General features: G+C 37.8%; 1 protein-coding gene across 1 annotated transcript; it reads right to left on the reverse strand.

The window, feature by feature from the left end:
- Positions 1-5,858: 5,858 nt before the first annotated feature.
- Positions 5,859-12,459, reverse strand: TMEM47 (transmembrane protein 47; the record flags this gene model as incomplete). Its single annotated transcript, XM_010173129.2, has 2 exons — positions 5,859-6,610; positions 12,319-12,459. Coding segments are annotated over 2 exons (320 nt in total), but the record flags the coding sequence as incomplete, so codon positions are not given.
- Between the last annotated feature and the right edge of the window lie 2,103 nt (positions 12,460-14,562).

The raw sequence follows: 14,562 nt of genomic DNA on the forward strand, positions 1-14,562 counted from the left end.
TTCTTGTCCTTTTTGAAGACTGGAGTGACAACAGGCTCCCTGTTTACTGCTCATTCATGCTCTCGCTCTCTCTTTGTTCATTTTGCCCAGAACTCCAAAACCTTATCCTTATCCTTATCAACTCCAGGGAAGGTATTCATCCTTTCAGAAGACTACTAGATCCCATCCAGACTACAAAAGGTAAACAGACAACTCCTTTGTCCCGATGTACAACCTCTTCATTGTGACATAACATACATGGTACCACTACAGTAACCACGATCACATACACAAAACAGTTCTGCTTCCTGTCCCAATACTCACACTTCAGGTGTTTCAGCCATATCACTCTTGAGCATCTTTGATGGAAGGGTGCCAAATTATTACCTTCCCTCTCAATGGTGAGGGCAAGGAGGCTGCAAGGCAGAAGATCAATGCAGTTGGGAACCAAACCCAACTCAGATACCACTCCAGAAACAAAGAAGTCACCATTCATCTGTCCCAGGATATGCTCCATCCACCAAGATGAACCCATCATCAGCAATAACATGCCCCTGGCTCCTGTCCGCCATGAACATCTGCCATCTAGCTGTATGCATTTAGATATTCTCTTGAGGTGGCAGGCCTAACATAAATTTATGTATCACATCTTTTAGTTCAATAGTATGATATCATGAGTCTGAAAAAGCAAAAGAAAATGGACTGAGAAGGCAGAACTAAAATAAGCAATAGCAGATATTGTTGAATATACCTTTTATGATTTCACTATTGCAACTAAAAACTTAGTTGAATGCCTGTATTTAACTCACTAAGAATTCATACAGCCCTCATAGAAATGATGAGTTTCTATATACCAATCAAACCATCATTCTATGAGTAGGCAATGGACTACTGGATTGCAGACCCATTTGGTTTATTGTCAGGGAACTATGTACAAACCATGCTCTCAGTGAGTCACTGAACTATTGTGTTCCACTTGGTTGCTTGCTTCCAGTGTTTCTGCTCACAAATCAAAAAAACTTGGTGTAAGTATTAACTGAACAAGAGAAAAATCACAAAACTTAGCCTTCCTGTAGGCTGCAATGCTTGTCAGATCAAAATCCATACACTCAGCTTTTTTGGCTACCTGGAAGATTTAAAGTCCTCTTCAAAGCTACTGTCTGTTGGAAAAGCCCAAGAGTACTGCTTTCCATCAACAGAGTGCCAGGAAGTCACTGACACAGCAGGAAAATCTTCTGTACCTCCAAAATCCCAGCACACCTATACATTTAACACAAAAACATTGACTTTGGAAGTACTTCCTCAAGGTACAGAAACAAGCAAGCATTACAATTTCCCATCCACACACAAAACACCAAAATATCAACTTAAAAGAAGATTTTGTAAAGTCCCAAAGAATTTTGCTTTGGCTATGTTTACCCAAATTTGTATGCTGGAATTTTCAGAACCATTTGCAGACCTCAAACCATTTGTTTCCACCAAATGCTTTGTGGCTTGTTCATGTTCAAACTGCATTTTGGTAGGAACAAACTTGGGCTTGTACACCATCTTCCACACATTTTCTCTTGTTCACAACAAGCTGTACATCCAGCCACACTTCATCTGGTTCAGCAAAAAAGATACCAAACATGTTGTGCAATGCTGCTCAAAACTGTCAAGTTTGCTGGGATATCTTCGGTACATCGAGGACACACTAGCTCATGCCAAGCCAGTGCTCCTATCATTCAGCATGTTTGTCTAGACATGGTTTGAGTAAGGCATCCTCACCCTACATTAAATTCCTTCCCCTGGTAAGCCAGTGGGCCCCTCTGACCTTATGCCAACATGTAGGTACACAGATGACCTAAAATTTGGGCATTAAGCCCAGGTCAAACCCTTGGGCTATATGCCCCCTAAAGCCACATTCACTACAATTCCAATGCAGGTTTCAAGAAATACGCCATCCATCACGTCTGGCTTGCTCCCTCACTCCCCAGTGGTCGTGGGTTCACAGTTCCCTATGCACTTCCTCCCTCATTGTACTTGTGGTTCAAAAGAAAACAAATCTTCTGACATTCCCCATCCTTTCCTCCCTTCCTGCTGCTCATGATCCTCACACCCTGCTCTGAATTCCTTTTCCATTACTTGATTTCCACACTGTGCACCCTGCCCTCGTGCCCACAGTTGTTCACTGCAATACTCTGCTGAAGCCCAGGCTTCTGCCCCCAATTCTGCTATCACTTTCTGCTGGCAACCTCTTCCTCACCCTGCTGCCTGCTCACATGAGAGGTACTCAGTAATGCAGAGGATGGCAATACATTACAAACAGTAGAAACAAGACAGTATCACATCTTCAGTGTTTTAAACCTGCTTTTCCATTTTTTGCAACACCATGTTTTCAGGTTTAAAACCAGTACCTGTTTTTTTTTCAGGGTGAAAAGTAACCTGGCTTTCAGAATTAACATGGAAAAAAGTATTATTTATTGGAAATGTGAGAAAGAAATGTGTATATAATTAATAAATTTCTCCACTGGAACAAGGTGCTCAGTATAGATTCCCATTTCAACACATGGCCTTGTTATTTACCACATTAAAAGCAATTTGTTTTTCTGATGCTACAATAATTGCATTTTTACAAAAGCATTATGGGCTGTGTGATACGGACACCCACCCTATGCTACATATTCCGTGGCTAGGTGAGATGGAGGGGTTACATCAGCAAGATCCTGCATCTCTCCCTCTCTCCCCCACTCCCATGTATTTTGGTAATACTCCTTCTCAGCCTGCCCAACAGAAAACCAGGCCAGTTTCAGCTGCATACATATACATATAAACATATTCCACTCAGAGCAAAACAGGCACATTTGGTTAGTGTAACAATTTTTTTTTTTTTTTTATTTCAGTTACTTTTTCACATATAACTTTATGTAAGCTACAAAAATCGTGAAATGCAGAAATGGTATTAAAACTGCAAACTTAAAAGTCTTGATTAAAAAAAACATGTGTCTTTCCCTGCTAACAATGACCATTTAAAATGAACCATGTTTTGATGGATTCATTTAATAAACATACCATACACTTCTCAAAAATAAATAAAGAACATCAGAAAAACCATCAACAACATGAAGCATTTAGTTCTTTTTTTTTTCCTTTAAAGACAGAAACGAAATTTCTAGGCACAGTTTTAGGCATTATAGAGGACACAGAGGCAATAGGTTAGTGTGCACTGCTCTGTACAAAAATACAGTCTGAATAAATTACATTGCTAGCCATAAGATTAGACTTCACTTACCAGTCAGTTCATTGCATGTTTAATAATATACAGTTACATGCTAATCCATATATATCATTTATATTTCAAACACATAGGTCTCTCTATATTTGTTTTTAAAATTTACAAAAGCTAAACCAAGTTGTGCAAGAAATCCAGAAGAGGTGCTAGGTACTTATCAGCACCGGACGGTATCCTTTAAGCTTAAAAAATACAAATAACTAGCCCTGCTTGCAAGTTTGCTATATATATATATATATTTATTCATATATATTTGGAAGAAAAACAATGGATTTGTTGTGTGAGAGAATCATCCTGCCAGTGAAATAAAGCCAAACAACTGAAACAATGGTGACAAGCACAACATACAAAATGATTAATTTGTCATACGTACACTCAAGACAGACACGTATCCTTTTTGTGGCTAGAAAAAAATAAAATTATCAGCATAACATTGTATTTACTTTTACTTCAGTGCTGAGAAACAGAATACTTGCCAAAATTGGCAACAGTAAGGGGGAAAAAGCAGAAACAGCAGTAGCAACATAAGCTAAAGGTAGGTACCTGAACCCATATACTAGATGCCCAAACACAAAGGACCTGAGGAGTTTGAGAGGTGTGTCCTAATAGATTGCATTATCTTCAAGAGGAAAAGCAGGTGTTCAAACTGAAAATCAGATCTCTTACTCAAATATGAATGAAGAACCTTGTCTTCAGGCATTCACATCTGTAGGTTTTTTGCCTGAACATCTTTCATATTAAGAGCCAGGTGACTTTCAGAGCTTGTGTCATTAATTTGCATATGCCTTATGCCTGACAAGTTGTTTTCGCTCAAACTGTACCTAAAGAAAAATTACTTGATAAATTAGTGGATACAGTATGGTCTCGGCACTGTACCTTCCTGTCAGCACAGGCGAAGTGCCACGCAACGTCAGCACCAAACCACCGTTCCCCTAGAAAGGTACAGAGATCTTCTCACAGTGGGCTTCTCTACATTAAACTAATTCCCATGCCAAACTACAATGTTCTCCATGCTGCTAAATAAAAGCAAAACTACACAGCTGTTCAGAAAGATACCAGAGTTAACTCTATACTGAATATCTGCTTTAAGTCAGTCTCAGGAAAAAAAGCAGAGTGACAAATGCTCTCTAGCACCTGTGAAACAAGTGGACATAATTTTTCCACCCATCCTTTTTGTTCTCCAGGCATTGCCATACAATCCCTTCCAAGTCAGGCTACCATTTTTCTCCGTCTAATCTAATTAATCATCACTGGTCCTGGAAAGACTGCTGATACAGAATATTCTGCCATGGTAGTAAAGATTTAACTCCAGAGAGTCCCAGAGTTTTATAAACCACCTCCATATATCAGCAATACTTTCACAACAACCTCCTAAAGGCAGCCCTGTGGTCCCATGGTCATTGAAGAACCTGTTCACCCTGCCAATGGTGGCACAAGCATTAACACTGTAGATGTGGTCTTAACACGGAGTAATTCATCAGTCTTTTCAGTGGAACCAGCAAAACCATTTCTGTAGAGGTGGATGGGTAACCTCAGCATATCTGCTTTTGTGGAGGCCCACATAGAATATATTTTAAACTTCTCCATTAAAAAAAATAGTTAATTTAAAGATAAGAATCGTATAAAAATATGTTCATAATTAATTGAAAATATCCAAATAAGCAAATCGTAAACAAAAATAAAAGCCATGTGGACTAAATTCATGTAAAAGTTGTCCCTAATTAAACTTGGGTTTCATTTCATGTGAACAGTCTCTAGATGTTTTAGGTGGGAAACATACTAAGCAAGGAGTAATTTGATGTACATCAGCCAGTCCATTATAAACACAGCTTTTGAAAACAAGAAATTACCTCCTGCAGACCTAATGTTTTAATACAGACATGATGGGTCTCAGCTGTATTTCTGATGGTCAGAGACACTCACAACCTAACTAGATTTTTAAAAATGACTGTTTTTTCTTTGCAACAGCCCTAGAAAACAATTTTTAGTAAGTACTAAATGACACATGGAATAGCAAATAGTTATTTCATCCAGTTCTGCCTTAAATTGATGTGAACTTTTAAGCATTTCCCATAACACAGAGTCTGTACAAGGGCATATACAGAAGACAAATCATTTTATGTTTATTTTGTAACAGCAGCCAAAACTGGGGTACCAATCCAAGATTCTCAAGAGTGTGTACAAAGTTAGTATTTTAACCACTGCATCACAGATCATATTACAATTTTAAGACAAATTGTCTCTCTCCCTCTGCATTTATATTTGTATTATATATATTCATTTATACTAACAAATACCTTTCAAAAATATAACTGAACTTGTTCCATATGCATTCTTTTCATTAAGTTAAACGGGTACTTAGGACAGCTGCAATTCATTCATGCATTTATATGCCTCAGGGACAGATGAGGTCTTTTTCTACTCCCCCTTAACTCCACCCTCCCAGCAAAATACTCGGAGCTGAGACAACTTCCAACTACACAGTCAGAAGCACATGTCTCCAGGTTTGGATTTCCTTCAACAATCTGCTACAGTTGGCACGGTGCTGTCGATTACCAATTCATGAAATCTTGTGTGGTTGGTGGCTTGGTTTGTTTGTTGTTTTTTTTTTTTTTTTTTAAATCATTCTTCCAGAAGACTGTTGAATGCAGCCATTAGACAAGTCATTAACCAGTTACATTCGCTGCCCTCAACACAGTCACTTGCAACTAATTCCTTAAGAGCTTTTTTGAGCAAGTAACAAGGGACCAACACAGCCTATTGTACAAGATGCCATTGCCTGCTTATCAGATATTTGAATCCTCTATCATACAGGGAAACTTCTAAATGGAGCCTATACCAGCTGCTCCCCTGAAGGCAACAGCAGATGTTGGCATTGCATTCTCATTCCAACTAGTTTTCTCACAATGATCGCTGTCACGTAGATCCTTTTGCTTGTTGTCAGGAAAAATGAAGCTTATGTATCAGCAGCTTGCAGCATATGCCTATGTAAGATCAGCAATCCTAGTGTTTGCAGTTCTTTTAAATGGTTGTAAAAGCTGGTTATAGTGTTCACACCCAAAAGGCAAAGGCTATTTTATCAATAGAGCAGACTGTTTGGTGCTCCACAAGTGTTCTAAAAAACTGTGAGTTAGAAAAGATGGGGTAATCCTTTTGTTATTTTTCTTTTCATTAAATGACTCTAGTAATAGTCTTCATAGTTCTTAGGGTTCAGGCAATAAAGAATGGCACCCCCAAATGAAAATATAGTTGCACCCCAAGCCAGGCCATAGCCCCAGTTGAACTCATGGTATATTTTCAAGCTGACCGTTTCGATGAACTTGATTGGGTAAAGGACTAAGCTGCACACCTGAAGAACAACTGAAAGAGAAAAAAGAGCAATTATTAGAAACAGACTCAGTTCATTTACATAAAACCAGGAAAACATCACATAACTGAAATTCACATTTAAAATGCTCTTGGTGCATTTTTAGCTTGAAAATACTGCTCTTTTTGGAAAACAAACAAACAAACAAACAAAAAACAAACAACAAAAAAGCCACCTTCCTTCTAATCACAGAAAACAGAGCTGTCCTTCCATATTCCCTCATCAATGAACAAATGTTATTGCTATGGTATAACAATGATCCTTCAGATGTGCAAGAAATAAACAGTGAAAGTAATCTTTCCGTGATTATTTTCTGTTTCTCCTTTGTGTTTTAGTTTGCAGTTATTATTCCTTCGATAATAACAAAACTAAGATCACTTGTTCCATAGCTATTATAAATGTCAAAATGAGAAGCAAGAATAAACGACTATTACAAAATATAGCTCAGAATCAAATCATTTACTTAGCCCAGAAATAATTCATTGTAGTAGCTGATACATATTTATGTTCAGTAGAGACTCAGTGAATTACATATTTCATATGCATTACTGTGTACTGTAATCAGAATTAATGATACTGTTACACAGAATACCAAGGAATCTATAAACTTTCATCAGTCACTAAACTTGCAACTGGCAAAACATTGCCTTGTATTACGAATTTAGGAGGTGGGTCAGAAATGCTTCGTGATGAAAAAAAGCTAATAAATCAGACCAAATCCGAGGCAGTAAAAAGTTTAAAAATCATTACTTTCTACAGCACTGTCTCTGAGAGCCAGATCTCCTGCAGCCTGATCCACATGTCTGCAGTGGAATTTGGGAAATCTGTTAATTATTGTGTTACACAAAAAAAAAAAAAACAAACCCAAACCAACACATATAGTAACCTGAAAAGGAAAACAGATAAAGAAACCAAATATTCACAAGAAGATTTCAGTTTCATTGGCATCCCTTCTCTTTTAAATTCAGACGCACTGTTAAAAGAAAATTGGGACAAGAGTTTCCAGGGTAAGCAGGTGAAAATTACACTCAGTTTGAAGACAAGAACAAGCTGTATGACCTAGTGATTCTTCAGGCCTCTAGTTCTGCCACCCACAAAAGACTAAACACCACAGGAATGTATAAAACATCCTTTTTGCCCCTCAGATATATGATGTGGCCTTATGGCAGTACTCCTTTCCAGCATTTAACGCTAGCAATTTTTAAAACTTCAGCACGTGACTGCCCATGCACGCTACCCCAGCCCCCTGACTGCAGTCAGGGTGGGCACAGCCACACAGTTAAGCTCATGCCTAAGTATTTGCAGCCCAGAGACATACTGTGATGAAAGTTCAATGGTATGGAATGCAATTCCCCAATAACTGCTCTCTTTAACATTGACTGGCTTATTTTTTACAGTTTATTAGGTATTGTAAGGAGAACGAACACTATTTAGAAAATTGTTATAAAGCCAGCACCGATATAAAATGCCAGTGGGTAATAAGAAGGAAGACTACCTCAGACTACAGAAGCTTTTCTGAAATTACACTAGAGAAATTACAGGAAAATAAAATAACGTTAATCATATTCTCCTACTTGCTTGAACATTTTGCACCCTCAAAATCTGTTGTTTGCCTTTTCAGTTACACACACACTCTTTAGTGTTGTCAAACTGGCATCTTTCATTAGCTCTGGAGACTTAACACTCTCCTGTCCTCTGGATGGGGACTGGTATGGGGAAATGATTTCCAATGTTCATTGCACACCCTCGGTGACAACACTTTCTTCCCCCCCTCCCCGTCCACCTAGCCTACAGACTAGTCTATAGGCTCTTACTGGAGGACTGACAATCTGAATAATGTTTGGATAGTGGATTATTCTGATGTGGATAACAAAATCCACAGGACTTTTTAAATCCTAAAGTTATTGAGTGTTACTTTGTGTTATTCCATTTTAATATAATTTTTGTCTGACAGCTCACAAAATACTGCGCAACACAGTAATTCTGACAGAGAAATTTTGACAGCCTACACTAGGAGAAGTGCCTACTCTTTCGAAAAGATCATGCATTCCAATTCCGCATAATGAGAGCATCATTACACCCAAACCCACCTGAAAATATGCTCAGCTTTCAGACACATCTTTAAGACCATTCAAAGTCAGAAAGGATTTGCTAAGATGAATGAATAAAAGCAAGTTCTTCAGTGCATTCCCAAAGTAGGATTGAAGCATCTCTGCTGAGACCATGACTCTATCGGAAGCGTAACATGTAGCTAAAGGAGCAAAACCCACAACAACAGGCATTTTAAACATTTTTATAGTGAGGGTTCCTGCTTTTGCTTCTACTGGTCCAGCTACACCACTGACAAACTCAAAGGAAGTGTTGGCAGCAACTGGCCAGTGGAAACAGTCACGCTGCATAATACTGCTATTACTTTGCCTCCCATCACTGCTGCTCCCTTTACAGTGGGAAGGGACCTGTATAGGCTAGAAAAAATAGCTAGTGAAATAGTGAAAAATTACTAGTATGACCCAAAAGATGGTAAAACCAATGCTTGCAACTACTGATCCACGTCTGATGAATTTAAAGGAACCCCATGCTTTGTTGACCTGCTTATGGGAAGTATATGTACTACTTTCTTCCGAAGTGCTAGTCTTCTCTTATAGAAAAAAAAAGGCTGCAAAAGAAATCTTAAACATTCCACTTCAAAGTGCTATTCAAAATAGACTAGTCATCTCAAACTAGACTATTCGCTTCAAGTTTAGATCCATTTTTATGCCTAGCACTATGATGCTTGCAAGACAATTGCACAGGAACAGCAATATTAGTTTTGATCCATTTACATGAAATATATGAAACTATAGGTACCCACCATATTAAGCATACAAAAATCACAAACACTTTAAAACTAGGAAAATATCACCTTTTTTCCCCTTGTTCAAATGTTTGGCTACAACAGTTTTCCTGTCCAAAAACCATTCTCCAAATATTATCTGCTGTCATTTTTTTTACTCCCTTACCCATATACTTTCACTTAGCCACTGCTTCCCTAGTATATACATAAAAACATCCTGTGAACTGTTAAAAGCTTACTAACCTCAACAGGTTGTTCTTCTAAGCACTTTTAAAACATAGTTCCAGAATCTTTTTTAATTACCTTTGTTGTTCGCTTTCATGGACTTTCAACAGTTACACTTTCTACCTCTAAATTTAGGGTCGGTTAGCACTCAGTTTTCTGGTAACCATATCATGAGACTTGTACACTGACAAGTTTATGAGATTGGACTTTGAAGATGCAGCTTTCAGAGTCAGTTTGTTTCATGAGCACTAAGACACCCCAGCAAGTAAGTAAGCTAGTGAGCTCTACTAGACCAAAAATGTTGCAAAGAGCTGTGAGCCAAGGTGGCTTTGCACAAGAGTGTTCTGCAGTGGCCTCTTGTGCTGCATGTTTTTCCATTACCTGTATGTATTTTAAACACATTTACATCTGTTGATCACTTGCTGGTTTAGTCTCAGTATGTGTTGATTATTTTTTTTTCCCTTTGCTTTATCATCTCTTCCAGCCCCAGTCAGTCAATCTTCACCACCTACAGAGTCACTAACTGAAACCTGAAGCTGCGACAAAAATAAATAAAAATAAATCCAATCTAGAAGAAAAAAACTGCCTGGAGACAACTGTTTTGGACTCTAAAGGGCCTGGAAACAACTATTCCATATTGTCCTTTCTCTCACACAGTGACTTTTTCTACCTGACAGCCATGCAGATTATTAAATGTCTCTGGACAATTTATCCTGTGTCCTTCTTCCAGAGGCAGGCAGAAGGTTCCTAATCAGAGGCACAGAGAATATTTTGTCATGTCAGCAGATTCACAAGTCAGGGTACAGGGATTATCCTCAAAGATTGTGAAATCCACAGGTGAAGGTTTCAATCCATGGACAGTTGCATAAGGCACAAACTCCACTGTGCCGCAATTTTAAATTTCCCTCTTCGGTAGGGGATTCTTTCCATAATTCTTTCAAGATATGCCAGTCCATATTCACCTCTAAAAACAGCTGACATCAAAGATAAAATCTGTAGGAAATTACACTAACAGTGTCAGTGTCAAATCCCAAATGGATTCTCCTCACATATGCAAGATAATGAAGGAGAACGGGGCAGGCTGTCTTGGCCTCATCATCTCTCTTCTTATATGCTTCAGGTCATGGCTATTTAAAATGCACATGCACACACATGTGTGTGCAAAGGAAAGAGGTGAACACCAATATATTTTCCTTTTTGATGCAAGTAATGTATCAATCTCCCTTCCCTCAACTTATATAATAAAGACTAGAACTAATTTATTTTTTTTTTTAAGAATAAACTTAACTACATACTAAATGAGCAATATGGCAAGACAGGCAGTGTATGGCTGCACAATTACTAAGTTACTATACTTAGTTACTATACCTAGGAGAAATTAAGTCAAAAGCCAAATAAGAAACCACTACAGAAATTCAATAATCCCATTTTCTTTGAAGTTAACTGCCCAACATGCTTTATAATCTCTGAATTAATATTAAATTTTAAAATAATGGCAATAATATGTTTATTCAACCAAGCAAGCAATGGGACACATAGAACAAAAAGATACGATTTCCTCTCAGGAAATCTGATCCTAGGTTGCATTTATTTCCTAAAAGCAAATGAAATATAACCTACCAATATCTCTGAAGCAAATAAAAGCGCATCTTAAAAGCACGGTGGCTCAATCAAGATATCGTTAGCAGCAGGGGGCAGCAGGAGCTTTCCCTGGAGCTTTGTTTCCTCCGCGAACATCCTGCATTCTGCGCTCTAATATTTTCATATCCTTCTAAGTGGCTTTTTAAAAAAACCCACAAGGACTACATTCTGTCATCCTCTTCATTACAGGCTATCAGAAGGGACTTAAGCTGCTGTCTCCAATACAGGTATGAGTGACAGGATGAAGGCAAACCATGCTTGGTGAATCTCAGGAGAAACAGAAACATTCCTGCTGACTAAGCCCTGAGCACCAGAACGTACAAAAGGAGATGATTTGGTACCGTAATTATACCTCACTGGACCAGTCTTATGGACAATTCAGATTCATAGGTCTCCCTTAAGATTTTGTGATAGTCTATAGAAACCGTTCCATTTTCATGTTTTTAAAACCAAGGAGGGACTGCATGGTGACAGCTTGTTAAGTTAGTAACTAAGTAAGCAAGCTGACACAATTAAATTAATTCCTCAAGGCACAGGGGTATATATAAACATTTTGCAACATGATCCTATTTATTTTCACACGTAGGGCTTCAAAGGTTCACATTTGAGTATTAATTTTCCTGTTTTAAAACTGTAAAAGGAAGAACATTAAAATAACAGAAATGGCTTTGCATGAAGAATAAAAATGGGGACATCAAGCAGCACAAAGCCACAGACTAAAAATGGTACTTTGAGATTTATCCTCTGTAGTCACCCCTGCTGCATGTGCTTCACAAAGCAGTAAATATAATGCAAATAAATAATTGTTTATGAACCAATAACAGTGCAACTGCAAAAATGATTAATGCCGTGCAGAACCGGTATCCTGGAAAACCTCACTGGAGGTAACACAGAAGTAAACCAAACACCTCTGAATTAGTATGCAGAACATGGCATGTCTTCCTTCACAAAAGTGAAGCTGCTCTCATGAAATTTTCATAATGGTGCCGGTAATCTGCTTACCTACAGCGAAGAGCATGACTGCAACTGGTCTGTAGAACCGCCTCCGAGATCCCACGCAGATAGAGATCAACCCAACCAGGAAAGCTATGAGAATGATGGCAGCACCACCCAACAGCAAAGCAAGAGTAGCTATCTGCCAGTCTAGGGGGAAAAAGAGAGGAGAGGAAAAAAAAAAAAATCCAATTTCAGTAAAACAAGCCCACAAGCTTGACAGAAACAACAGAATATGAGGAATACAGAGCCAGCACCAAGGCTCGGGTAAATAAACAACTGTGCTTCAGGTTTCTTTTCTCCTAATTAGTGAAACACCTTTATACAACAGATGCAACTCAGGAGTAAAGTACCGCAACCTCCCACAATTTTTCAAGGCTTAGTTGGCCTCGTTGGGATTTTAGCTTGAGTAAGACTGAATAACTTGGTTCCCCGGCTTTGTCCAATTTAGAATGAGAAATTGAGGCTGAGTGAGGATTAGCTAGTTTGCGTTAGCTGACCCCCAGTCTGTTGTAATTTTCTCACAGAAGAAAGTCAAATCTCTACTTGAGCTGACATAGGAAGGGAAATGCATGGAGTCCCATCATATACACTTGTCACTTGGGAAGTACAAGGGCCACAGAATATTAATAATAAAACTAAGGTAAAGGTAGGAGGTGTTCAAAGGAGTAATAATAATAACAAAAAATTCAACATTAAAAAAGAAGGTGGAAGTCAAGCCCTTACAAAGGCAGTAACAATCATTAGATACGGACTAAGTCAAATCTGAAGTCCATTTTAAAATGTCAGTTATCCTAAAATGTCAGTTTTTGTTTTCTTCCCCCAAAAGCAACTTCTGGATTTGGCCCAGTGTACTTTCTAGTTATTTTCATACATAATGGATGCAGTTACAAACAACATATTTGCAGTCTTAAATCACATAAAACAAAATCCATTTGCAATCCATAAACCCACGATGACCATTTGCAAGCTGATGGTCATCATGGGTTTATACAACATCAGAGATCTAACCCAAAAGCTTCTGAAGGATTTCAGAAACACATGGGCTTTGTGCTGTCTCTCTTTGTAAAAGAGTATAAAAGATCTTGTCTCTCTCCGATATCAGGCATCAAGAAAAAGAATCAGATCACTATTGTTTATCACTATTATTTAGTAGTTCAAGATGATTTAAAATCAGCTTGCAGGAAAAGGACCTATGGATTCAAAGCACCTCTCATTACTCTGAAAATACTAGCGCTCATACAATAGTCAGAATAAAATGTCCAAATGCATTACATAGTTAAAAGAAAATAAGATTATTTCCAAAATAAATTTAGAGATCTTAAAGTTACTAAAATAAGAACAATAACAAAAATCCACATTCTCTTTTTGAAATGAGAAAAATTCAGTGTTTTAAAAAACAGTATATGCAGTTTCAAGAGGGATCTAATCTGCTGAAGATACTGACAGTGCAGCTGTGGGTTTGGTAATGGAAGGCTGGCAGCTATTACCACCAAAAAGCCTTTATATATTATATGAAAAAGGATGAAGGAGATTAAAAAAAGAAAATGAACAGAAGAGCTATAAAAGCATTGCTAAAAAGGAAAGCTATTTTAAAGGCACGTTTGTGCAAGTACACACACTTATTTTCATTCGTTTTAGAAATCCAGGCACATTGTTTAGTAATATTTTAATTACTAAGTACTCAACCTTCCAAGCTATTTTACTTGTTGTTTTCCTACTGGAGAAAAACCCAAGGCTGGGGACAATCTCTCATTCTCCTACCTTCAGCATGCAATCTCTAATGTCAGTTTGCTGTGTGTCCCACAGCTTTATCATTATTGGGATGGAAATACGATCTTAGTTATGGATGGAAATATTACTAAGAGTGGCTTTTTAACGTTGACATGATCCTTCAGAAACACCAAGTGGTTAGTGTGCTGATGATTTAGAAAGTATTCTTCCAATATCAGACTGCATTACAGATATAAAATACAGAAATAAATAAAAAGAATGGACCACTTTGGAACAACATGAAAGGAATCTCTGCACTAGAAAATTGCACAGATACAAAGACTAGGCACATAAATCCGTATCACCCCAAAGTTAAAAGCCATACAAAATTGATGAAATAAATCAAAGTGCCAGATAGGAAAACTCAGAACCTAAGATTTTTAAAAGCCACTACAAATAATAAAATATTAAATATTATCTTTGCATTGATCAGAAACCAAAGTCTAATGCAAATGAAAGGTGTGCAACATTGGAGTAGCA

This window comes from Antrostomus carolinensis, unplaced genomic scaffold, assembly GCF_000700745.2.
Source record: "Antrostomus carolinensis isolate BGI_N321 unplaced genomic scaffold, ASM70074v2 scaffold18938, whole genome shotgun sequence".
NCBI lineage: Eukaryota > Metazoa > Chordata > Aves > Caprimulgiformes > Caprimulgidae > Antrostomus > Antrostomus carolinensis.